Source organism: Diachasma alloeum, unplaced genomic scaffold, assembly GCF_001412515.2.
Source record: "Diachasma alloeum isolate Michigan unplaced genomic scaffold, Dall2.0 Dall_scaffold_78908, whole genome shotgun sequence".
NCBI classification, from domain to species: Eukaryota; Metazoa; Arthropoda; class Insecta; order Hymenoptera; family Braconidae; genus Diachasma; species Diachasma alloeum.
In genome coordinates, this window is record NW_021683643.1 from 2921856 (window position 1) to 2947574 (window position 25719).

Consider the following 25719-nt stretch of genomic DNA (forward strand, 5'->3'; position numbering starts at 1 on the left):
ATTTTCATCACGCTGTGACGAAAAGTGAACTTTTCGGCACGCTCCGCGTGCCTTAAAGTCCAATTTCCGCCACATTGTGATGAAAAATATTGTTCGTAACTCGTGAAAAAATGTTTTTTAGCTCGTGGGATTATATCACTCGCCTTCGGCTCGTGATATAAACCTCCCACTTGCCAAAAGACACTTTTTTGCACTCGTTACGAAATATACTATTTCTCGTATCAAGGAAATCATCATTGTCAAAAGTAATTTTTTCTCTGAGTGTACTTAACCGATCATATTGAGCCCATAAGAGCCCATCGAACAACCAAAACGTAACCATTCGAAAGCCTGCCATCAATTAATTGATGACAAAAAAAGATGAATGCCCTTTTGCGTCGAAAATGTTCAACCACACAATTGCATTCACCTACTTGTTTTCTAATTTGATTATTTTATTTCATAGGAAATGGATCGTTGGAAATTTTTTAAATGAAAAATCCAAATTCTCAGACCATGTCAACAAATAGAACAATGGTGAGTCAACAAATTGATGATCCAACTAAAATAACAATGATGGTAATCCTTTATGAATCCTTGAAACTGGAGAAAAACCGCGAAAACCATTTTGCAAATATCACCAGAATCAAAAACTTCCTTCAGAAACATTCATTCAAGAAATTCACACATCTCACTCTTACATACATACAACACGTCGCGCGTTACTTTGTAATATTTGATCCGATTACACAAAGAGAAATGTTCAGTAAAAATTACGGAACTCACAATTCGCTCACCGATTACGGAATCGCCTCATAAAATTTAAGTGACGGTATCGTAATTTTTTACAGGAGATTCCGATAAAAATTACGGAACGCTCTGGAAAAATTCCGTGACAGTTCCGTAAAATTTCCTACAACTACATTTCGCTCCGAAATTACGCCAAAGATACGAAATTTTTATCGAATATTTCTCTTCGCGTACGAATACGAATTCAGTCTGGCACTAACCGTCTGATACTCAACAAGTCGACCATCTGACCTACTAATACTTTTTGTATATATTTCTTGACGCGATTGAATAAACGACAATCAAGTTAAACGAATTATTAATTAGTGGATTGATTATTCTTGCCGACACGACTACCGTCGATCCCTAGGGGACGGTGGGGCAAAATGAAACACGGGGCAAAATGAAACAGCAAGAAAATCTTGTGATCTAAGGGAGATAGGACGATTTTCATGAAAACCTTTTTTGTAGAGAATTTTACAAGCTACAAAAAAGGTCCCCTTCAAAAATGTCCTATCTCCTTTAGATGATGAGATTTTCCCACTGTTTCATTTTGCCCCGTGTTTCATTTTGCCCCATGCTCCCCTAGATCTTGACATTTCCCTGTAAATTAGTCCCCAGAAACATAGTTTCCATAAAATTTATGGACGTCCTCTTCTCAGTTAGACTTTACAATTAATCTATCTCAGTAATGATCTCAGGAGGGATCAAACGATCCGTTTTGTAAATAATTTTATACATACTCGCGATGCTTCTCTAAATCCACCAATTTTGAAGACATTTCCAAAATAATGAACATGAAATTTTTCTTGCATCACTTTCCTATTGGATTTGATGGCTAATCTTGAGATCGCAAAGAGATCCCTCTTCTAAAAAACTTCATGGTCTAAAATAATAGATATCCAAAAGAAAGTAGAATAGAGTCTGCATCATTTTATTACTGAAATAATCATGAAACAATGACCGAAATCTCTAACTTCAGGAAGAAAACTTTGTCAGCGTAGTGCTGAAAGAAGAGTCCGACCGCCTTCTACCCACTTCCTACATTGAGGACATCTGTGCCTCGACCTTCGAGAAAGTGTTCCTGCCTATAGAGACCCAGGAGGTCGATTTTCCCAATGAAATGGTGATGATAACATAGAGTATGACTGCTTTCTACTTCTCCAAGTCCTCGACTTCTCTCACTCACTTCCCCTCGGCCACCCCTGCAGCCCCTCTAAAAAAAAAGTCTTTCTTCCAGGTGAAATTAGATTTAGAGGATCAAAACGCCCACCACACTTGGGTCTCCCAGATTGCCAGCACGAGTTCCTCCTTCAGACTCCACATGAACCACCAAGTAACTCCAAAAACGAAAGAAGATACAGAAGAGCAAGATGAAGATAAAGAGGAAAGACGAGGAGGAGGCGAACAACGCCTACAAAAACAAGAAATACTGAAAAAATTCGAGACACGTACTAAACTGGCCAAAAAATTGCGAATAACAGTTCCAGCTACGAACATAGAAGAGGCTCTGACCCACGAGGGCTACCCCAGTATTTCCCACACCTCAAAATTCTGCAAGATCCAGTGTTCACTCTGCAACAAATGGTTCCTAAACAATGAATCAATGATAGCCCACCTCCGCTCCCACTCGTCCTCCCTCATCTGTCAAATTTGCCAGGAGATCTTCTCAGACGATCATGCCCTCTACTCCCACATGTTGAAGCACATGGAGACAAAAATCCCTACCCCATCTGTCTCTTCGAAGTCTCCCCTGGAATGTGGAATCTGTAGCAAAGTATTTTCCTTCAAAAGTTGTCTTCGAAGTCACCTACAGGCACATTTGACTCAGTCATTAACCGACTATTGTGCCTGCCATCATGATCATAATCTCCAAGAAGATAATGATAAAGCCTCCTCTCCATCAAATACCTCTTGTAAACTCTGTGAGCAACACTGCAGAGAAGAAGCACCAGGGAAAAGCAAGAAATTAGACTCAAGAGAGCATAAAAATAATACCAAAAATAAATCGCAAGCAGTGAAACCGTTTCGTTGTGCTTTGTGTCCCCTGTCTTTTGCCCAGAGGACACCATTGAAGAACCACATAATGACTCACAGTGAGGAGAGGCCCTTCGCCTGCACAATCTGCGAGAAGACTTATAAAAGGAATTCAGAATTGATTAGACACACGATGGTGCACACTGGAGAACGTCCTTATGAATGTAAAGAGTGTCTCATGACGTTCAGGGAGAAAACCAAGTTGAACTCTCACATGGTGGTGCACACAGGTGAGAAGCCCTTCGAGTGCCACATCTGTCATAAATTCTTGGCGAGAAAATCGGACTTGACGAGTCACATGTTGTCTCACACTGGGGGACAGTACGACTGTAAGATATGTGAGAAAATATTCACCAGAAAGTCTGATCTTAATAGACACGTGTTAGTGCACACTGGCGAAAAACCATTTGCCTGTGATTTCTGTGATATGGCCTTCAGGGAGAAGACGAGGCTCAATGCTCACCTGGTGATGCATACTGGGGATAAGAGGCATGCTTGTAGAATCTGTGAAAAGAGGTTCAAGGATAAGTTGGGGTTGAAGAAACATATGATTGGACATGCCGGGGATAGACCCTATGTGTGTTTTATTTGTAAGAAGAGTTTTAAGATGAAAAGCACGTTGGTTAGTCATGTGCAGGTGCATGAGGGGGAGGGAGAAGAGGAGTATAGGAAGGATGAGGAGAGTTTTGAGGATGAGGGAATCTTGAGGAAACATTTCCTGGAGCTCGTGGGGGAGAAGGAGAGGAAGAAGATTAAAAGTGAAGGAGATGAGTTCGAGGATATGGGACAGAGCAGTGCGTGAACATTTGGAATTTTTGGACTTTCGAGTTTTTTTACGGCGAAAGGTGTGATTTATTCAGTAGCGAGAGGCGATAGGACAATGAGGTGAATTAGTTTCATTTGAAAATCAGTTTTTGAGAAATATCTTTGAACAGAAGGAAACTGGCAAATACCTTGGAAAGGTTGTTTTTCACTGAGAGAAAAACGAACAAGTTGTCAAACGAGTCTTATTTGGGTCAACAAAATCGCTAGTTGAAAATTACCAAAAAAATAATGGTTTGGTTCGAATTTAAAAGTCTCAAACATGAATAGGGTGAACAGGACAATTGCTGGACGGTTAAGGGAAGTTCGAGTTTTGTGGTAGGATCTAAAATAAAAGAATCACCTAAACGGATTCAAAATAAAGGATTAAATTGAGAAATAGATGAATGCAGCCGAAACCCATAATTTCTGGACCACTGGCCATATTTTTTTATTTATTAAATGTCGATCAATAGAAAAAATAATTGATCACACGATTATGCACGAATAATATTATTGAAAGATGAAATAATCAGTACAATGTTCATTTTATTATTTATGGAATATTCAATGCAAGTTGAAATTGTCCAAAAATTAACCAGCTTATTCTAATTGCTCTGCTTTTAACGACAACGAAATATTTGCCTTTTCAGGATAAAATATCTTTTATACAGGGCAGTTTATTGAGAAATATTTAGTCCCTAAGTTACAAGATTGCTCTCATATCATCATTATTATTTCACTTAAGAATTTATTTTTTGTCTGTGATTATTGAATACCTAACACGAGAAATTACTATCCCTCGTTTCATGCACAAAGAGCACTTGCCGGGAGCAAAATAAATAGGGGAGCATCGAACAACGAAGTAGTGCTAGAAATTACATTTTTTGCTTGCAGAGAGAATGAAATTTTTTTGAAAAGGCTAAATCCATTTTTGCTAATGGAATATGGGTGCAAGTGAATAAATAAATGTGGCAAAGCAATGAGATACTTTATAATAATCTCTTTATTTGCACGAGGAAGGCACGTCTGTACTAGAAGACTGTTCTGCTGACACCGAAGGCGATAACCAAGTGAAAACTTTCACTGGGAAAATGAAAAACAAAATAATAAAGTTTTATGTCAAGAGGATACAATCCTTCTTCAAATTTCAGAATATGTTTAGGATTAAACTGCTCTCGAGTACGGAGCACAACGGATCCTAAATTAGTCTTTTTCTAGAACTTTTTTCCCATTATGTCATAAATCTTTGTCAAGCAGTTTTTGTACAATAGAAAAAGAATATTTACAATACAATAGAAAGAGCTGTGCTCGAATATTCCAACATTTGCAATAAAAATTTTCAATCTCGGCGCATGCTTCACATCTTTGGCACAAAAAAATCCTTTTTTGATCATTTTTAACAAACGATTTTTTTGGCACAAGTAAGACTTGTTTGAGACCTCTGCCGTTTTTTTCTGTGTTGTAGAGACATTTTAGGTCCAATTTTAAAAATGTCTACTAAAATACGGGACTTGGATCCAGATTATTTTTCACTTTACTATTGAATCGAATGCTCTGAATAAAAATGAGAATCATTTTGAAAAATCATGTTTCGAATAATTGGATGAGTCTGAAAGTATAAATGAGAATTCTAGGCTGTTTATAGTTCATTTAATTTCATAAAGAGGGAGGGAAGATTGTCTTAGCTATTTTGTAAATAATTTTATGTGAGTGTAACAATTAGCAGATTATTGTACAAAAGAATTCGCAGATTTTGTATTGGAATCCGCATGAATATTATTTAGGGGATTCTCATAAATTATTCATATTTAGTTGTATCTTTGGAGAATCATTTGGAGTGTGAAGTAACTATAATGATGCAGTTTTCTCATCAGTCATTTTCCGAGAAGAATTTACATATTCCAATGATTTTTCGGTAAACTCTGATTAGGCCTTTTTTCGTTCTCTATTCTTTCTTGTTTTTGAATAATTCAAAATTTATTAAGTTAGTTTGGTATCTGCAAGTTTCCGAATACTAATGGATTTTTTAATTTTAGTGCCCATAGGAGAGATAAATCAATTAAAAAAATCATTGGGCAAGCAAGGTTACTTGAGTAGAAAATGTAATAAATTATTGTACAGATAGATTCATATATTCTATGTGATTTCAATAAATATCAGTCAGTGATACGAATGATCGAGGCTTTGTTGTACCCTTGGAGAGCCAGGATTTCCCCTTGTGGACTCCATTTGGAGTTCAATACTTTCATGGCTTTGGGGGACTCTAAACAAGTGGCTGTTGTTCTTGGTCTCCACTCAAAAATCAAAGACGATTCGGACGAAACCAGAAGACGAATTTTGTTCGGTTCCCAAGAAATTCCTAAAACGTAAAATAAACGAATCTTGACATTCCACAATCAATTTAGAATACTCGTTCGAATGATTGAAACTTCTCTTTTACCGGAGATGGAATTTTTTAATAAAAGGTAATCAACACAGTCATCCACAAGATCCCAGATCCATACAGTGGTTGGATACAGCTGATGCCTCACAGCTAAAAACCTCCCACAAGGACTAAACTCCATAATATCAATCGCAGCGATTGTTACGTCCCAATTTATCGGTTTAGTGTCGATTTGAATGTTGATAGGTCTTTCATTGATTTCCTGCACTGCAAAAAAAAAAATCATTCTCATTGTCGATATATTTGCAAAAGTTTTCGTAGTTGAATAGTGGGAATTATTTGAAAAGATTTTTTACCAAATCTATTGAAAATTCAGGTTTACCAAATTTTGTCACATGAAAAATTCCGAGTTTTACTAATTTTTTTCACATAAATCACTGTACATTGAAGATACTTGCAACAGAGATTATAAACAAATATTGAATCTATTGCGTATGACCACTGGATTCCATGGATCGTCAATTTTTAACGATCAGTAATAATAATGATTCAATACGTACTTTTGTATCTGATATGCTGGTCAGGAATGGAAACTAAATTGATATCAGTCGCCCAGTCTCTCCTTTTCACTTCAATTTCTTTGAATACTTTTCCAAGGTAATTACTCTCTCTTATAACCGGATCACAGTATAATGATAGAATTACGGTCCAGGTGACGTGATTAATAATTGCAACCTGTGAATTTTGTTATAACAATTATTTTATCAGAAAAGTCATTGAGCAAATGCCTCGTCAACAACTCCTTTTTTTCACTTGTATCGTAATATACTATTAGATAATTCCTCGTGAGCAACTCCATCCACTCATTATTTTTCGAATCCAACATGGGTTATAATAGGAAAGTGCCATTCCTCATAAAAACATAGTGAAAAAAACAAAACGAAATGTATGAATTATTTTTAAATTTAAACAATACTGCGTGAAATTCCCTAAACCAACTCATTAAAAAATTTTATCGTCACATTGAAAAAAAAAATTTCTCGCTGTGACAGAAAGGATTTTAATGCTCCTAAGTTGTGCCAGAAAATTTTGGTCAACATTGGTAAACGAGAACTCGAGATACCATCGAATTTGAATTTTCGGAGCTAAGTATCTCCCTCATCTGGCATTCTGCGCATTTGTGTTCGATTCTCGTTCGGCAATCTTCGATTTTTTTAATGCATTTCCTCTGGAATTCGTGTTATCTGGTATTTACTGAGGATGAGAGAGTAACAATCTATTGCCATTTCACTAGAGAAATCTGTTCATTGTGAAGGATATATTTGTTTTACAATTTTACCGTCTCATTATATCCGGCGATAGCTAATAATTGACCTCCGGGGCTCCACACCACTTTATCAATCCCCTTAACATTCTTTTCCCCAGCAATTTTGCTAATGCCATTCGATAATCCATTCTTATATTTATCCGCCTCACTGAATGCTCCTATGTGCGAGTCCGTCACGATAGAATAGACCAATAGTTTCGATTTCTCAATAGTGGAACACCAAATCGCCAATAGTTCTCCATTGGGGGACCAGGACACTCCATCGATTCCGAATAATTTATCACACATCAATTTCTGAAACAAAAGAATGACGAAAAAGTGGAAAAATCACCGGTAAAATGTTTAAATGTGAAATTAACTTAATAATGATCAAGTTTCCGAATAATTCAGTAGCGAAGTGGTAAAACGGTTTCAGTCGACTTATCTCCCAGTTGAGTTTTTAAAGAATATTTCGGAATCGAAGGTCGATAGCGAAATTTTCGTAATTACATTTGTTGTAGCGCTCAATCGGCTCCATAAAAAAGTTTATAATAACAATTTTGCTATCACTTCGCTACTGAATTTTAAACGGCCTAAGCAATATTTTAATTTTTCGGTTTTTTATGGCAGTGTCTATTCGCACGCTCCACGGTAGATTCTCACTCATCTTATCTGCCATCTCTGCTATGAACTTTGGTTTTGAACACTGGAAGTAGAATTCAAAACCAGAGTTGTGACAACATTGTCGAGTGGGATCTAGGAGTCCCCGCCGGTTGGGAAATCACTCTTAAAATCATTTGCACTATATTTCGGAATATATAGTTTCGTAAAAGACTATTTATTTCATTTTTTATTTGCGTTTATTCAACTATTTATTTCATTTTTTATTTGCGTTTGATATTCTGATATTCTGATACTGATATTCGTATTCAGCGAATTAATATTTTGAGAAAATTATTTACTAGTCTACTATCTGCATATCACTTATCAGTTGATTCGATGTGTCTAGTTTATTGTCTAGATTTAATTTGAGAAGTAAAAGTTGAGGGTCCACGATCTCCCGTATATCCACGATAGAAATTACCTTGAATCCACGAGAAAACGTCCCGTATATCCACGGTCCAAGTTACCGTGAAGCGTGTGAATAGACACTGCCGTTTTTCATTAAAAAGTGAAAACTGAAAATATCTCGGAAACTTTGTATGAACGGGTATATATATTTTGATTGACTAAGATGACATCAAGACGAATACTTTGCAAAAAAAATTGAAATCGGTTGATTAGTTTTTGAGATATTTGTGAAAAACGTTTTAGAAACAAATAGCGAATCTCAAAAACGGCTGGATCGATTGGGCTAAAATGGAGCACACAGTTAGTTCTCATTAATACCTATAACCTGACAAAATTTCAGATTTTTTAAGAATTATTTTAGTCCTTTAATTTTTCAATTTTCTTAAAGTTGACCCATACATACACGCGGGTTGGTCAAACGTCGTATTTTTACATTTCAGACCATTCTATTATACATCATTTCCACCGACGGCGGTGGCGGTGTCTTTGCTTTTTTTTTTTGAGCGCACTCAACACCGACACATAATGCTTTATAAAGGAACAAAAATTATCATAAAAATATCGCTATAGGAACATATTAATTAAAAACAATATACTGTTTAAACCCGAGAGCCACTAAGTGGCCAAAGTTTAAAAAAATGCGATAACGAACGTTAAATTTTTTTATATCTCTGTTTTTTTTTATGTAAATAAACTGTAAATAATTGTAAATATCTTCTGTACTAGTGAATAAAAACAAGGTTAAACAAAAAAAAACGGCGGTGGCTGTATGGTTGGAGTGTGGGATTGGCATGCGGGAGACCCCGGTTCGATTCCCGGCTGAGGGGGCCAAAATTTGTGACACTCTAAATCTCACGGTTTCATTGTCGAGCGGGAGTCTCGCAAGAGACGACTGTACCTGGGCAGGTTTTTCCCCTCAAATGAGTTTTTCCCTTGTCCTTCGGCGAATGCGGTAGAGGGGGCTGGGGGGTGGGAAGGGAACAAATCGTAAAGACCCGAAAGGGTATACGAGAAGAAAAAATTCATTTCCCTGCAAAAATTAGACAAATTAAAAATAGACCGATTCCAATGCTTCCATGCGGAAGCAAAAAGAAACAGGGCATTGACGCATAAAGTAACGGGAAAATGTCTTCTGTCGGACAGATTCTGTACCCCCCCCCCTGTTTCCAATGACTTTCATCGAATTGAGTATGAAAACCTTCATAATTTATAATCAACGAAATCAGAGACTGCTCCGCCTGACAACTCCAGTTTTTTAATGTTACCTGTAATTCCCGCGCATTCTTCCACCATCTGTGAACCACGTGACAAAAATGCCAGTGTGTGCTCCGAAACCACACGAGCAGCAGCTAGGTTATCCCACGTCGTAAACAACAATAACCACCAGAAACTAATTGAAGAAACCCAGGCAAATGAGTGAGTAATTTGATAATTTCCAATTGACAAAAACTGGAAATTATTAAAAACGACTCAAGATGTCAACGACTTATATATCATGCGCCTGCAACTCTCAACCCCGCGCGGTAGACTGGGGCACAAACGGTCTCGTCTGCTATGGATACTCGAACTCCATCGCAATTTACGACCCGAACGTGGAGACCACCGGCAAAGTCCTCCAAACACTGCACAAGCACTCCTCTCAGGTGAAAGTGGTCCAATGGATCGAAACAGATCGAACCACTCCAGAAACCGAGATTCTATCAGGTTCTCGAGACGGTTCTGTCATCGTCTGGAGCAAAACCCCCGTGACATTCACCCCAAACATAACTATAACCCTGGGAGATCAACTGACAACAGCGCACGCAGCTTATCTCAACAGCAACGAGGAAGATCGAAACGAAGAGAAAGGAGAAAATCGACCTCTGCTGATTTGTGCCTCGTCCTTCAAAGAAATCTTCTCGGTCTGGCTCAGAACCTCCTCTGGGACCATCTCAGACAAACAAACACTCGACCTGAAGGGAAAAATCCCCACAGAAGCTAGAATAACTCACCTCCCAGGACCACGAAACACACCAGCACTGATTATTGTAATGGACGACGCAACGATTCACCTGTTCACGTGGAGCAGGCCTCCAGCAAATTCTGGTCCCCCCAAACTGAACTTCCAGTTGTCGAAGCAACTCACGGGGCATCAGGACTGGATCCAGTGCCTCGACATCATGCAGATTTCCCCAACAGCGTCCCTTCTGGCGTCAGGATCTCAAGACGGAACGATTCGTTTGTGGAAAATATCGATATCTTCTCAGGAAAAACCTCCAGAGGATCGGGTAAACGAATTCACAGTGGAGAATCAACTGTTCGAGGTGACTCTGGAGTCTATTCTGAGTGGTCATGAGCATTGGGTTTATGGGGTACACTGGCATCCGCCAGTTCTGATGGACGGGGAGTGGAGGAGACCAAATAAATTACTATCGAGTGCTTTGGATAAAACTATGATCATCTGGGAGCCTAATTCTGCTGGAGTTTGGATGGAAACCGTTCGATTGGGGAAAGTGGGGGGTAATACGCTGGGATTCTATGGAGGGAAGTTCAATGGAGATGGAACGAGTGTCCTGGCTCATGGGTATCAAGGAACGTTCCACATGTGGCGGTTTGAGGAGGAGTTGAAGAGGTGGAACCCCAGGACTGCACCCAGTGGACATTTTTCTGACGTCAGTGATCTGCATTGGGATCCTGAGGGGCGGTACCTCATTACCACGAGCTTGGACCAGACGACGAGGGTCCATGTCCCCTGGAGGAAATCAGGGAATTCTGAAATTTGGCACGAAATTGGGAGGCCTCAGATTCATGGGTATGATATCAATTGTCTGGCGGTTCTGTCCCCTCATTTGTTCGCTTCGGGGGCAGAGGAGAAAGTTGTGAGGATTTTTGAGGCTCCCTTGTACTTTAAGAAGTGTTTGGAGGGGTTGGAGTGGAGGAATCCGAGGAGCACTGGAGATCGAGCTTCGGTTCCTGCTTTGGGGCTGACGAATAAGGCTGTCGACGGAGAGGGGATTGATGACGAGGTGGAGGGTGATGACTTGAGGGTGGAGAGACCGCCCACGGAAGAGGAGATTGTTAGGTAGGTTGAGGTGGTAGTTCTTGTGGTTTTTGATGTGCAGAATAATTTGCAGCTGGTAATAGAAGGGTTGTAGTGTAACGTCGTTGCTCAGAATTTTGACGTTACAACGAAGAAAAATTGAAGAAAAATGACCGTTTCAACGCGATTGAGTCACTTCGTTTTTTGATAAATTTGATGTTTTCGAAAAGTAATTAAGGATATCCAAGTATCTCTCAAAGTTTGGTACAGGCTGCACTGTAAATTCAATCATTTTCAATCACTAAATTTGTCAGTTAAATTGCGTGAGAAAAATTTGACAAAAATCATGAATATTCAGCGTCATTCAAATTATATTTTGCGTAGAATTTTTTTTAACATTCGTTGTTTGTACATAAATAATTGAAATTGTTTAAATTTTCAGAAACCTTATTTTGTTAGAGAAATCGATGATGAGAAAATAATTTGAAAATTGAAATTTTTGAAAATTGCGAGCATTTTCTGTGAATAATTAACAAACAATCAATCGGGGATGGCCATCAATATTAGATTTTTTCAGTATTAACAGGATTTCCGAGTTACATTGATAAAGGTTTAAATATGCTCATCACAATTTTAAAATAATATATTATTAATAATTTAAATTTCCGATTGATGATGAATTAACTATTTGATAATATGGGACTGTAAATTTTCCGTTAAGTAAATAATTATAACTTCGTAAAAGGGATTTTCGATTAATAAAATAATTCGGAATTCGAATATTTAAATTGATGATTACTCAAATAATTAAAGATTTAAGAGTGATGTTAACTAATTGACTTCAAACTTTAACGGTAATTATGATTTATGAATATGGCTATCCCTGCAATCAATTTTCCACGATGAAAATCATTTGCTCGGTATCGTAACAAACTTATTCATATTCAAAATTTTGCCATAAATAGATTTCATCTCTAAAAAAAAAAGATTTCCGAAAGTTTGAACAATTTCAATTACTTATTTCTGAACAACGAATGTTTAAAAAAATAATAATTGTGTACAAAATGTAATGTGAATGCCACTGAATCACTGATTCACGATTTTTTTCAATTTTTTCTCACGCAATTTAATTGACAAATTTGATGATTGAAAATGGATGATTGAAATGAATCTATAGTGTGGTCTCACGTACTCTGTATGAAATTTATTTTTGTAAATAGCCCTTTGGGTTGATACTTACCAATAGAAAAAAAAATATAAAAAAATAGTGTGGTCTGTACCAAACTGTAAAAGATACTTGGATATCCTTCCCATATAAATTCATATATTATTTTGGGTGCCACAGGTACACACTGTGGCCAGAGTTGGAGAAACTGTATGGCCACGGCTACGAAATATTCGCGATGGCAGCGAGGCGCGATGGAAGGATACTCGCGACTTCTTGTAAATCAGCCAATGCTGAGCACTCCAGCATCATTCTCTGGAGTACCAAGACCTGGGGGCAAATCCAGAAACTCTCCGCGCACAGATTGACAGTGACTCAGATGGAATTTTCTCCAAACGATCAATTTTTGATTTCTGTATCGAGAGACAGGAGATGGGCCCTTTACAGAAGTCTCCAGGATTCTAACAACGATAACATTAACTATGAAGTGATTTTAGTCAGTCCTGCTGCCAATGCCCTGCACACCAGGATAATCTGGTGCTGTTGTTGGACTCCAGACTCGAAATATTTTGCCACAGGATCCAGAGAAGGTAAAATCGGACTCTGGAATGCTGACAGTCTTTCGAAAGGCGAAACTCCTAAACCTGTGGGGAGCTTGGACCTCCAGGGTAGTTCCGTCACTGCCCTCGCCTTCCACCGAGAGATTTTAAAAGGGAATAATTATGTTCTGGCTATTGGGGTCGAAGAGGGAAGAATCGAAGTGAAGAGAATCAATTTTGAAAACAATGAAGGAAGGTTTCTGGATTGTTTGGAGCTGGACACTTCTGCTGCACATCACAGAACTGTTAAACGACTATCGTTTAGACCGAATAATACAGAAGGAGTGGTGCAGTTGGCGAGCTGCAGTTCTGATCGAGCTGTGAAGATTTACGATATAGAGATCTCAAGAATTTTGGGAGAGGATATTTAATTAATAAAGATGTTTTGTAAACTTACTCTTGTTAGTTTCCACGTCGTTGTTTCGTATATTTCGACCCAGTCCCTCCCTTCTTTTGATACTATGACTGATAACTGTCTGTGGGGAATGTTGAGGGCGATGTTCTGAGGCGTTGAAGATTTCAAACTCCAGATATTCGTTAAATTGTGGTCGTCTAATGTCCAGACTGACATATGCACCTGAAGAATTGATTGGAAGGCGATTTTGTAATAAATCAGAAGGGAAATTGATGGGGGAGAGGGTGAGATTATTCGAGTTTATTCATCAATTTTATCTAATTGTGAAATTATTTTATTTATGAGTGGTTTGACTGGAAATCATCTCTTTGTCGTAAAATAATTGCTTACTAAGATGAATGTACAAGTATTCATCACTTCACGTTTGAAATGATTAGTGTTATCACTTGATGTGTCCAATAAATTATTTTTCAAGGACAATTATCAAGACATATCTCTGATGGAAAATTATCTCTGGGGCAAAAATTATTTCTAGACCTTCTCTAAATTCACTCGTTTCCGAAATGAATGTATGATTAAGGGGAGACCGCTGTGAAATTTGAATTTGTAATTCATTAAGATAGTACGTACTTGGATTTCGTTGAAATTACAACAGATTGGGGCATACCACTGGGGAGAAAAAAGTATTTATACATGTAAAAAATCACTACTTTTTAAATCCGTCTTCGGTTTTTTTTCACATATTTCAACTATGTATTACCCAAATTTCAGCTCCATCAGTTGGAAATGGAGGCACTAGGACGTTTTCGTACATTTTGAGCCGTTCTAACCTTTCAGAATTTTTCAAAAATCTCGGAGTTGGATTTTTTCCCACTTTCTTTCACCTACAATACATATTGTAAACTTTTACAATCGTCTCTATAATACCTACTGACATTCAAATTTCACCGTGGTCCCCCCTTAATAAAAATGTCATGTTCCACCAGAATAATTGCATAATCTCACTATTGAAATATCTCAAGAGATCGATATAAGAAAAATTGTTCTGCATATAAGAGGCTTACGCTTAAATCTGAAATAATCAATATTGATCGATCGTCAGGACCCCAAAAGACCTTTTCTATTCCAGAACTTCCTTGCGTCAATTTGTATTTCCATTTTGGATGTTTAATCGAATAAACTTGAATGATTCCTTTCTTGATATTGGCGCAGAGGATCAATTGACCTCCGGGAGACCACTCCAAATACTGAAAAGTAAAAATATCTCATAATTATTGAGCGTCTATCCGAACATTCGACCCGGCCATAAACTATATCTATAATTTAGTAAGTTTTAGGAGGTGTCCGCATAAAATTTGTTCAGAAAAATGCTTTGGAGAAAATATTTGTCTGAAGAACATTTTTTTTGTGAAAAATAATTTTCAGAAGTCATTTCTTTGGGAAAAGTGTCCGATAGAATAATTCTGCCGGAAGAAGCTTAAGCAATAGCTCTTCAGAAAAATTGCCTTTTAAAATATTAATCACCATTTAATGCTCCACAATTTTAATCAATGTGTTGCAATGAATTGTATTATCAGTGTGGAATTTCCTATGTTTGACCGTTACATTTCCTATTTCAACGAGTTCAGCTAAAAGTTTTTTATTTTTTCCTGACATTCAGTTATTGTTCGGCGTCTGTGCGTTGTGAGAATTTTTTGTAATTATTCGATAATACGTTATGATTAATTACAAATCGATGAAGTGTAATCTATATATGCGATTATCAGTGCGATGTTCCAAATATTTAGTTCCCAAATATTAAATATTTTTATTCTCAATCTGTTCAGATATGATTGTGAAATTTCGAAGAACTTTGTCAACTTACTTTGCAATTTTTTCTTCCATTTTTTTTGTTGTGTAATCGATTTCTTCTTTCCATTAAATATTGTTAGTTTGTTTGCGTGGGTGCCTTCTAACTCATCGTTGGGAAAAATTTGTTTTCCAAAATGTTTTCTCCCAACATGGATTCAAAATTTAATAGAAAAACCTAGCGATTTCATTGGCAAGTTTTATAGAATTTCTATTGAACTTCCTATTAGTTTTCAGCCAATTCTATTGGAATGTTCAATAGAAAATATTCTACAGAAAAAGTCAAAAGAATTCGATTTTTCTACAGAATTTATTTTATTGGCATATTTTCTATAGAATTTCTTTAGCTCAAATTTTGCAATTTTTTTGTTTGATTTTCTTGATTACAAGGAAAGAAACGTAGAATGAAAAAAACTTAAGAAAATTGGAGCCGAGGAAATTCTATAGAAAATATCTGAAAAGAATAAGTTACATAGAAAAATCGAATTCTATTGACTTTTTCTATTGAACATTTCAATAGAATCAGGCAAAAACTAATAGAAAATTCAATAGAAACCCAACAGAATTTTCTAACGAATTCGCTAGGTTTTCACTTTTTATGAGTCATATTCTGAGATACCTAATTACCGAATTATCTCACTATAATAACTGACGTCACAAGAAAATGCATCAAAACCTTTCCTAAGAAATGTTCTAATCTACAGAAAACATTCTTTAAAAAACCGCCAATAATGAATTTCATTTGCATCCGCTGATCTTTACCTCAATGAACTCCTGAAAAGAGAACGTTTGAACGTTCTCCAGTGTCCTGCAATCCCTGAGAATCAACTCCTGTTGATGTGCAGTAACGAAATACTTGCCAGAGGTCGAGAAGCAGCAGAGATCTCGATTGATTCGAAACATGTTCGTCAATAAACGTCATCAACTCCAAAAGAACCCTTCAACCACAACAAACCTCCTGATTCCCTCCAAACTCAAAAATAATCTAACAACAATGGCTCATGTAAATTCACCCATCGAGTCTCACGCACCTCCCACCCAAACGGTTGAGAACCGCCACGTTAAGTCAGCTGACCAGTCTTGTGATAGCTGGGCAGGCTCTCTGGGTTGCTCTGGGTGGTATCCTCGAATCAGTCCAAGTCGGACGTCTTCAGTAAGTTTTCCCATAGTTTGTACCTATTTTTACTCCATCACAACAGTCCAATCATTGTTAACGGATACAGACAGGTGTCAACGATTGTCAGCGGTCTGGAAAAATAGTACGAAACAAGTGAATAATATTTAACAATCGAATTAACTGTGAAAGAAAATTTATACGAGGTGGTATCGATCGCCTCTGCGCCATCGTTTCACTTGGGGAAGAAATATCTTGGGGGATTTAATTATTATTTAACCGATGACGTGGCTGGGAGATTCGTTGTGGTTATTGTCTGGAGTTGAGAGGAATTTGAGGCCTCTCGTGGTTTTTCAGTTTTTGGAATTCATTCATGATTTTTGTGACCACTTTGCGTCCAACAGTCAGGCGCACACAGTAGGTAGAGGGCTACGCCTTCTTTTCGAACTCACGTGAATTCCGCGAGACCGATTATCATGGAGTGTGACGGATGATGGAGATGTGGAGCGGAGATTTATTTATTGTTTAGTTAAAGGGTTTAAGGTGATGGATTCAATTCTGACAGCTTTTGGAGTAGAATAGTCGATGATAATTGTTGATTTATTTGGAGCGATTATTGGGCAAAGGGAGGGGGAGGGGTCATATGATTTGAAAAACCTCGATATTTTTATGTTTTCGCAATTTGAAGAGCTAAGTTGGTTTATTTCTGTAATTATTGTTACTAGGACGGATATAGGGGCTATTTACTTTCCACATTTTTTTGGAGTAAAAGGGATAGTTCAACATTGATTCCACGAAACTGATCATCATGGAGTGTGACGAATGATGGAGATATGGAGTGGAGATTTCTTTATTGTTTAGTTAAAGGGTTTAAGGTGATGGATTCAATTCTGACAGCTTTTGGAGTAGAATTATCGGTGATAATTGTTGATTTATTCGGAGCGATTGTTGGGCAAAGGGAGGGGGAGGGGTCAAATAATTTGAAAGACCTCGATATTTTTATGTTTTCGCAATTTGAAGAGCTAAGTTGGTTTATTTCTGTAATTATTGTTACTAGGACGGATATAGGAGCCATTTACTCTCCACATTTTTTGGAGTAAAAGGGATAGTGGAACATTGATTCTACGAAACTGATTATCATGGAGTGTGACGGATGATGGAGATGTGGAGTGGAGATTTATTTACTGTTTAGTTGAAGGGTTTAAGGTGATGGATTCAATTCTGAGAGCTTTTGGAGTGGAATTGTTTTTTGTAATTGTTGATTTATTTGGAGCAGTTGTTGGTTAAAGAGAGGGGAAGGGGTCATATGATTTGAAAAGACTCAATCTTTTCCTGTTTTCACAATTTAAAGGACTAAGTTGGTTTACTTCGGTAATTATTATCTCCAACCGAAAACTCTCCAACCGATTTCAATGGTTTTTTTTTTAAATATTCCTCTCAGTGTTTTATGGTTCAATCAATCAAAATATACATACCCGGTCGTACAAAGTTTTCGAGATATTTTCATTTCTTAAATCGCAACTCTTGATTTTTCCAGTTTTAATTTATTAATCTGTTCTTTCAGGTAAATAAATCAGCAAAATGGCGGCTCGTAATTTGGCAAAGCTCGCCCATGAGGACCGGGAGGGAAAGTTCGGATATGTTTACGCAGTATCCGGGCCTGGTAAGTTCGCAAATTCCTTGTACAATACAGTTACATTGTTTATTCGAAAGTTGCAAAATTTTGTTAATTATTCAATTATAAATTTACTCGCACCAGCGTGAATTCGGGGAAAAAATAGAGACACTTTTCTTTGCATTCCAAAATAACTCAACAAAAAACTTTTCCTAATTTTTTCTCTTGAAATTGCTCATGATCGGAATAAATGCCTGATTAGGAAAAGATTAGCATTCGTTGAAACATCAATTTTTGTCAATTGAAGACATGAGAAACATGAAGAAAGAACAAATGTTTTTATTATTTTTCCCCCAATCCATTTCTATTGAAATGTTCAATAGAAAATATCTCAATAGAAAAAGCTACATAGAAAAACGAATTCTATTGACTTTTCCTATAGAATATTTTCTACTGAACATTTCAATAGAATTAGCCAAAAACAAATAGAAAGTTCAATAGAAATCTAATTACAATGAACGAAAGAAATTATTTCGACCGGTATATTCATATTGCGCCTCTGAATTTTTTAATTTGTGCATTGATATTTATTTTAATTGTTTCCCTCGTATAGAGGTTCGGAAAGTCGAAAGATAGCATTCAGCATGCTTTTCCATTCAAAATGTATGCATTAAAAACCTCTAAGATTTGACCGAGTAAATAGCCCGGGGTGATAATATAGAATAGAAATCAAATGGAATTTTCCAAAGAATTCGCTAAGTTTTTCTATTAAATTTTTTCATCCGTAAAATCGTGGCGTCATGCACGTATAAAAAAATCGTCTAGAACTATTCTATACGGATTGCGTATAGAAATTCTATAGGATTTCCGTATGTGACATTCGGATATTTCTATACGAACATTTTCTATACGAATTATTTCTATAAATAAATTTTTACATAAATTTTTGTTTTCATACGAAAGATGTCTAAACGCTCCAGAGAAAAACGTAGAGAAATGTCGCCACTCCATACAAAATGTTTCTATACATGTGGCAGTGGGTCGTATACGATCAAACCTATAGAAATCGTATAGAAATAATTTGTATAAAAAATATCCCTATAAAAATATCCGAATATCATATACGAAAATCCTATAGAAATTCTATACGCAATTCGTATAGAAAATTTCTATACGATTTTTTCATACGTGCAGGGGAATCGTACCCATGCCTGAAGGAAATACTAAAATTTTCTGCCCTTGTAACATCAATAAACATTTAATGACGCCTTGAATTGCTTGATTCACAGTCGTTACAGCAGAGAGAATGTCTGGGTCGGCTATGTACGAGTTGGTTCGTGTAGGATACTACGAACTAGTGGGAGAGATCATTCGTCTGGAGGGAGACATGGCAACGATTCAGGTGTACGAGGAGACTAGTGGAGTCACAGTGGGTGATCCTGTCCTCCGAACGGGAAAGCCACTGTCCGTCGAGCTCGGCCCAGGTATCCTGGGGAGCATTTTCGACGGTATTCAGCGTCCTCTCAAGGACATCAACGAGCTCACCAACTCGATTTACATTCCTAGGGGAGTCAATATACCCGCCCTGTCCCGTACAATTGCTTGGGAGTTTAATCCATTGAATATTAAGAATGGAAGCCACATTACTGGAGGTGATCTCTACGGTATTGTTCACGAGAACACTCTTGTTAAACACAAAATGATCCTGCCGCCTAAGAGTAAAGGAACTGTTACTTATATTGCACCTGCTGGAAATTACACAGTTGATGTGAGTATTCAGCCGAAATTTTTATTGTTTTCAAATAACTTTGAACATTGCTGTCAAATGTAGAGATTCATTTGTTGAAAAAATTTCGATGATGAGAAATAGTGAGAAAATTTCTATAAAGGCTTTTATATTTACGAATAACTAAATTGAAGTCGGTGATCCTGATGAAGACCTCGATCATGTGCTCTGGCACTGTCTCATAGATGAGCTACTCCATCCAAGGCTTTTGGCTTGAAAAATTTGAATAGAAAGGTTCTTAAGCTTATTGATTTCTTCTTGAACTCCTCTGAATTAAACATTCAAGAAAGCTATGTGAACTGATACACACAAGAACATAAAGAATAATTTTGTAAACTCATTTGTATTTTTGTATTTTTTAGCAGAATAAACCACACGGTTTGAACGCTTTAAATTAAAAAAAAACTAAATTGAAGTTTAGTTGAAGCTGTTCTACTGAGTACTTCGACGATTTTTTAATCAATATTTTCGAAAAATTAATGAAGAGATGATATTTTTAACGCTCAGAAATGAAGCATCAAAAACCAAGGGCTAGAAACTAAGGGTCACAAGGGTCAAATAACGGTCACGAGAGTTATGAGGATCAGGATAAGGGTCATGAGGGTCAGAATAAGGTTCGCAAAGGTCGGATTAAGAGTGACAAGGGTCACAATAAGGGTCTAAATAAGGGTCATGAGGGTCAAGATAAGGATTATAGGTGTCATATGGGGCTGTCTGGGTCAGAATAAGGGTCGCAAGGGGCAGATTAAGAGTCACAAGGGTCAGAATAAGGGTCCGAATAAGGTTCATGGGGGTCTAAATAAGGGTCATGTGCCTCCTAATCTAGAAAACAAACAGAAAACATAAGAACGAGAATACTAAAAATGTGGATGGGAAGCCCTTAAGGAGATCAATAACCGCAGAACCCTCACTCCATCTCCCTCTTGCTCACTTCTCCGACTCTAATAAATTTTCATAATTCAATTACCTTTCATTTTCAGGATGTAATCCTTGAAACCGAGTTCGACGGTGAACGCAACAAATACACTATGCTTCAAGTATGGCCCGTACGTCAGCCCCGACCTGTCACCGAGAAACTGCCCGCAAATCACCCACTTCTAACAGGTCAACGTGTCCTGGACTCTCTGTTTCCCTGTGTACAAGGTGGAACCACTGCAATCCCCGGCGCTTTTGGTTGTGGAAAGACTGTCATTTCCCAGGCCCTCTCCAAGTACTCCAACTCAGATGTCATCATCTACGTCGGCTGTGGTGAGCGTGGTAACGAAATGTCTGAGGTACTTCGTGACTTCCCGGAGTTGACTGTGGAGATTGAGGGAGTCACTGAGTCCATTATGAAACGTACCGCTCTGGTAGCCAATACATCTAACATGCCTGTGGCCGCTCGTGAAGCTTCCATCTACACTGGTATCACACTATCCGAGTACTTCAGGGACATGGGTTACAATGTCTCCATGATGGCTGACTCAACTTCGCGTTGGGCTGAGGCTCTTCGTGAGATCTCTGGACGTCTCGCTGAAATGCCTGCGGACTCTGGATATCCTGCTTATCTTGGTGCCAGGCTGGCCAGCTTCTACGAACGTGCGGGAAGGTTTGTTTAATCAAAATTTACACGTGTGAAAAAATTCAATAGAAAACCTTAATGAATTCGCTGAAAAATTCTATTGGAATTCTCTAGAAATTCTATGGGGATTCTATTAAAATTCTAGGGAATTCTCGTTAAAATTCTGTTTGTTTTTTTGCGCAGATTCTATTAGATATTTGATAGGAAAAAGTCAGTAGATTTCGATTTTTCTGTTTGAATTTTTCTCTTGAGGTTTTTTCTATCAAAATTATTGGACTACACTGAGAGAAAAATAAACGAGTCTTGTTTGAGTCAAGAACATCGCAAGTTGAAAATTTCCAAAAAAGAAATTGTTTGATTCGAATTTGGAAGTTTTAAACTTGGTTTACTTTACTAGATGAATTGAATTAGAAAGAAAATTATTAGAAAATGTTATAATGTTGTTTCATTTTCACACTCTGTGGAAACATTTGAATTTATTTAATGTAAAAAACATTGAGAACATTCGACTTCCGTAATTATTTCAGTTTTTCAATATTTTTATTACAATGAACATTGGAGTTTGTCGCAGATGTCGAGAGAAATATTTCCTTTCTAATCTTCAAATTGATTAATCACGTTTCTTCCTTCAATTTTCAGAGTCAAATGTCTTGGTAATCCAGACCGTGAAGGATCTGTCAGTATTGTTGGCGCCGTATCACCTCCTGGTGGTGACTTCTCCGATCCTGTCACAAGTGCCACACTTGGTATTGTTCAGGTGAGCATAAAAAAACCCAAATGAAACGCTGCGGTGAAGTTCTCGGGAAAAGGAGACAAATTCACACAGATAACTTTGAAAATATTTCTAAATAGGTATGATAATCCTCGATAAAGTGCTTTGAATCCTTCCATTTGGGAAACGATTTCCTTGTTCCTTCTGGAGCAAGAGGAGATTATTAAAAAATTGGAAATGAAGGATATCCAAGTATCTTTTACAGTTTGGTACAGAGCACACTATAGATTCAACCATTTTCAATCATCAAATTTGCGAATTAAATTGCCTGAGAATTTTTTTTTAAATAATGAGTATTCAGCGTCCAATTTTTTTTCATACTTCAGGTGTTCTGGGGTTTGGACAAGAAACTCGCCCAACGTAAGCACTTCCCGTCCATCAACTGGTTGATCTCCTACAGTAAGTATTTACGTGCACTGGATGACTTCTACGACAAGAACTTCCAGGAATTCGTGCCACTGCGTACCAAAGTTAAAGAGATCCTCCAGGAGGAGGAGGACCTCTCTGAAATTGTACAATTGGTTGGTAAAGCCTCGCTAGCGGAGACCGATAAGATTACACTCGAGGTTGCTAAGCTGTTGAAGGATGACTTCTTGCAACAAAACAGGTACTATCATTACAACAAAATCAACTATAGCCATAACAATTCCGTACTGTTTTCTCGTATAACCAATATTGTTTTTTCAAATCTCTAACAATTGGACATTTAGACAAAAAAACTATAGTGAAATGATAAACCGCAATAGGCCAGGAGTGTTTTTCAAGAATATCTCTCAAGCTTTGGAAGACCGAAATTGTTTCAAGAACCTTTCTCATCTTGAAAATCGTATATTCCTTCTTAAATTTCTATATCTTCCTCATGTGTCGAAATATAAAACAAAATAATTCAGATGTGGAATTAAGTTATCTGATTTAATCGCTTCCTCTCTTCAGTTATTCGCCCTACGATCGTTTCTGTCCATTCTACAAAACTGTGGGCATGCTGCGAAATATGATTGCCTTCTACGACATGGCAAGACATGCAGTTGAATCCACAGCACAGTCTGACAACAAAATCACTTGGAACGTCATCCGTGACAGCATGGGAAATATCCTGTACCAACTCAGCTCTATGAAATTCAAGGTAAACCTTTATCTTACCTTTAAACCCTGCATTAGAGAAACATCGGAACCGTTCAACTCTGCATGTCTCATCTGCGTAATTACGAAATTATGTCGTTCAGGGGAGACTGCATTCAGAGAAACACGACAGAGTTCTCAAACAAGTCTTACTTGTGTCCAAAAAAAGTTATTTTTTTCACTTTTTCACTCAAAAAATGATTTTTTTGTGCAAAATATACAAAACATGCGCCGAGACTAAAAATTTTTATTGCAGAAAATGGATTTGATTTTTGAAAAACATTTTATTCTCTATGCAAGCAAGAAATGTAATGTCTACTACTACTCCTTCATTATTCGATACTCCCATGCGTATTTTGCTCTCGAAAAATATTCATTTTATGCGAAACAAGGGATTATAGTTTTTTATTTTAGCTGTCCAGTAATCACAGACAAGAATCCTTAAATGAAATAATAGTAATAATATGATAGCAATCTTGTAACTTGGGGACGACGTGTTTCTTGATAATACTTTGTAATTTCATTCCTAATGATCATAATTTTTTTACCAGGATCCAGTGAAAGATGGTGAACAAAAAATAAGATCCGACTTCGATCAGCTACATGAAGATATTCAACAAGCATTCAGGAATTTGGAGGATTAAACAAATAAATGATAAAAATTATTTTCCGCACAGAGCCCCTTAATCGATCGATTGTTCGAGGATGCCGGGTGCATAGGGGTGTTCCAAACCCCAAGCAAAAATGAACGAGGTATTAATCATTGAATGACATAAAACACGTTATTTCTCCCCCGCTCTCGGTGCAGTCTTCATTTCTTAAATTCCTTTAGTGAACTTACCGACATATTCCAAGTATTTGTTGGCCTAACCCTCGGAATTTCCACAGAAATTGTAAATATCACCAATTATCGATTGATTCAGTAGTGAAGTAAATTGTGATGAGTCGATTTCTATCTTCTCGTTTAATATTAAATCATCAATAAGAATGATTTAGGAAAAGAATGTGGAAAAAACTAGTTTTCACTGAAAATTTTCTCATCTACGCGTTTTTGCCTTCTAAAGTCACTCTTATTCGAGATGAATGCACAGTTAAAATGAAATTAATTAAATTTGACTAATTAACTTCTACCATTTCACTACAGGATTAACAATCCGAAAATTGCGTATAAAAAATTTGCAGTAATTCATTTTATCGCGAGTGCCAACTCAACGTTTTTTGATCGAGACAATAAAGGTGGAGCGCCCCTGAGCCCCTGCGGAATTTTAAATAAAAAAAAGTAAAGAAAATGTGTTTCCGATCATTGTAAACTATTCCTTGTTTAGCCGTGATTTTTGATTTTTTAAACCTCAGTTTTAGTCCCAAAAATATGGGAATTTATTGTCTGTGCCGGTCCAATGAAAAAATAATTTCCATGAGTGCTTTTTTGCACGTTTTAGAATGAACAAGAACAAATTTAAAAAACTGGAATTCTATTTCATGTACAATATTGATGAAAAATATCTTTGGGAGAGTTTAACTGTCGTTCTATTTTGAATTGAAAGTAATTTTATTCCGAAAATGTCTATTAACAATAATAAATGAGTAAAAAATACACACTTTGCCTTCAATGTGTCAAGTGAATGGAATAAAATGAGATAAAACAGTCTAGTACTGATGTGAACGGCAGCTTTTCCATGGAGAATGAGGAATATCAATTAATTGAAAATCATCAAGTATTAGTTATTGTACCATATTATATGTTAACGTGATAGAAGTTTAATGAAAGAGTACATATAAGCGTTGAATAGATTTAAAGTGAAATTATGTTAACGTTGATACGTTAAAAAAATGCAAAAATGGAGTTAATAAAATTCTGATGAACGTTTTGAGACGTTTGTGCGTGTGTTGGCTTGACAATGGGTTGCTGAGTCCTAAAATGAGTGGGAGATTGATGGAAGGTAATGAGTCTAATAAATTTTCCGATTATTTTATAAATATATTTGGAATTGAGAGGTTTAGAAAAAAAATTAAGACGTTTTTCGTGAGAAAATTTCTCATCAATGAAAAAGATTATTTAACTTTCTTCTGAATCTATCACTTCCTGACAGATTTGTAAACCAATCCATAAGAAATTTTCAAAGGCTTGTTTCCTTTATCCCTCCACTCGACAAATCTCACAATGCGAATTGAAACAAAAACGATAAATGAATTTCCTCGGTTGTCCACTGTTTCGAACAGCTCCAGTATCATTTCCATTGTACGATATGTAAAAACAAAGAAAATAAAATGCAAATTATGCACAAAATTCCAGTGACTTTGGTTTTTTTATTTTATAAAATTAATTTGCACCAACAATTCTCTTTATTTAATCCTAATGCAAGAAATTAGGCGAAGAAAAATCAACCGTAGATTCTC

General features: G+C 36.9%; 4 protein-coding genes across 9 annotated transcripts in view; 3 read left to right on the forward strand and 1 right to left on the reverse strand.

Moving 5' to 3' along the window:
- The window catches only part of LOC107047859 (zinc finger protein OZF), a 7293-nt gene extending 3400 nt beyond the window's left edge, over nt 1-3893 (forward strand). For 4 of the 5 annotated variants that reach the window (XM_015270729.1, XM_015270726.1, XM_015270727.1 and 1 more), the window contains 3 exons: nt 446-516; nt 1751-1894; nt 2009-3893. In XM_015270729.1, the coding sequence (XP_015126215.1) occupies nt 472-516; nt 1751-1894; nt 2009-3607 (1788 nt within the window). In that variant the 5' untranslated portion in view covers nt 446-471 and the 3' untranslated portion in view covers nt 3608-3893. Of the gene's footprint in view, nt 1-445; nt 517-1750; nt 1911-2008 lie in introns of all 5 variants that reach the window. The other variant, XM_015270731.1, reaches the window with a different exon arrangement.
- A 1110-nt stretch (nt 3894-5003) lies between these two features.
- Nucleotides 5004-16326, reverse strand: LOC107047861 (WD repeat-containing protein WRAP73). Its single transcript, XM_015270734.2, has 7 exons — nt 16118-16326; nt 14572-14754; nt 13550-13729; nt 7332-7613; nt 6553-6727; nt 6050-6259; nt 5004-5968 (listed from the first exon to the last, which is right to left on the reverse strand). The coding sequence occupies exons 1-7, from the start codon at nt 16256-16258 to the stop codon at nt 5766-5768; spliced, it is 1374 nt and encodes a 457-aa protein (XP_015126220.1). The 5' UTR covers nt 16259-16326; the 3' UTR covers nt 5004-5765.
- On the forward strand, nt 9653-13548 carry LOC107047860 (probable elongator complex protein 2). The gene is made up of 2 exons (XM_015270732.2): nt 9653-11430; nt 12734-13548. Exons 1-2 carry the CDS (start codon nt 9845-9847, stop codon nt 13521-13523), a joined length of 2376 nt encoding a protein of 791 aa, XP_015126218.1. The 5' UTR covers nt 9653-9844; the 3' UTR covers nt 13524-13548.
- Nucleotides 16327-16430: 104 nt separating the features above from the next.
- On the forward strand, nt 16431-25618 carry LOC107047862 (V-type proton ATPase catalytic subunit A). 2 transcript variants are annotated; one of them, XM_015270735.1, is made up of 8 exons: nt 16431-16508; nt 18034-18132; nt 19374-19852; nt 20851-21458; nt 22071-22188; nt 22530-22810; nt 23137-23326; nt 23874-25618. In XM_015270735.1, the coding sequence occupies exons 2-8, from the start codon at nt 18051-18053 to the stop codon at nt 23964-23966; spliced, it is 1851 nt and encodes a 616-aa protein (XP_015126221.1). In that variant the 5' UTR covers nt 16431-16508; nt 18034-18050; the 3' UTR covers nt 23967-25618. The 2 variants fall into 2 exon arrangements, with proteins under 2 accessions (XP_015126221.1, XP_015126222.1); XM_015270736.1 differs by lacking the exon at nt 16431-16508 and adding an exon at nt 16515-16614.
- Nucleotides 25619-25719: the final 101 nt, after the last annotated feature.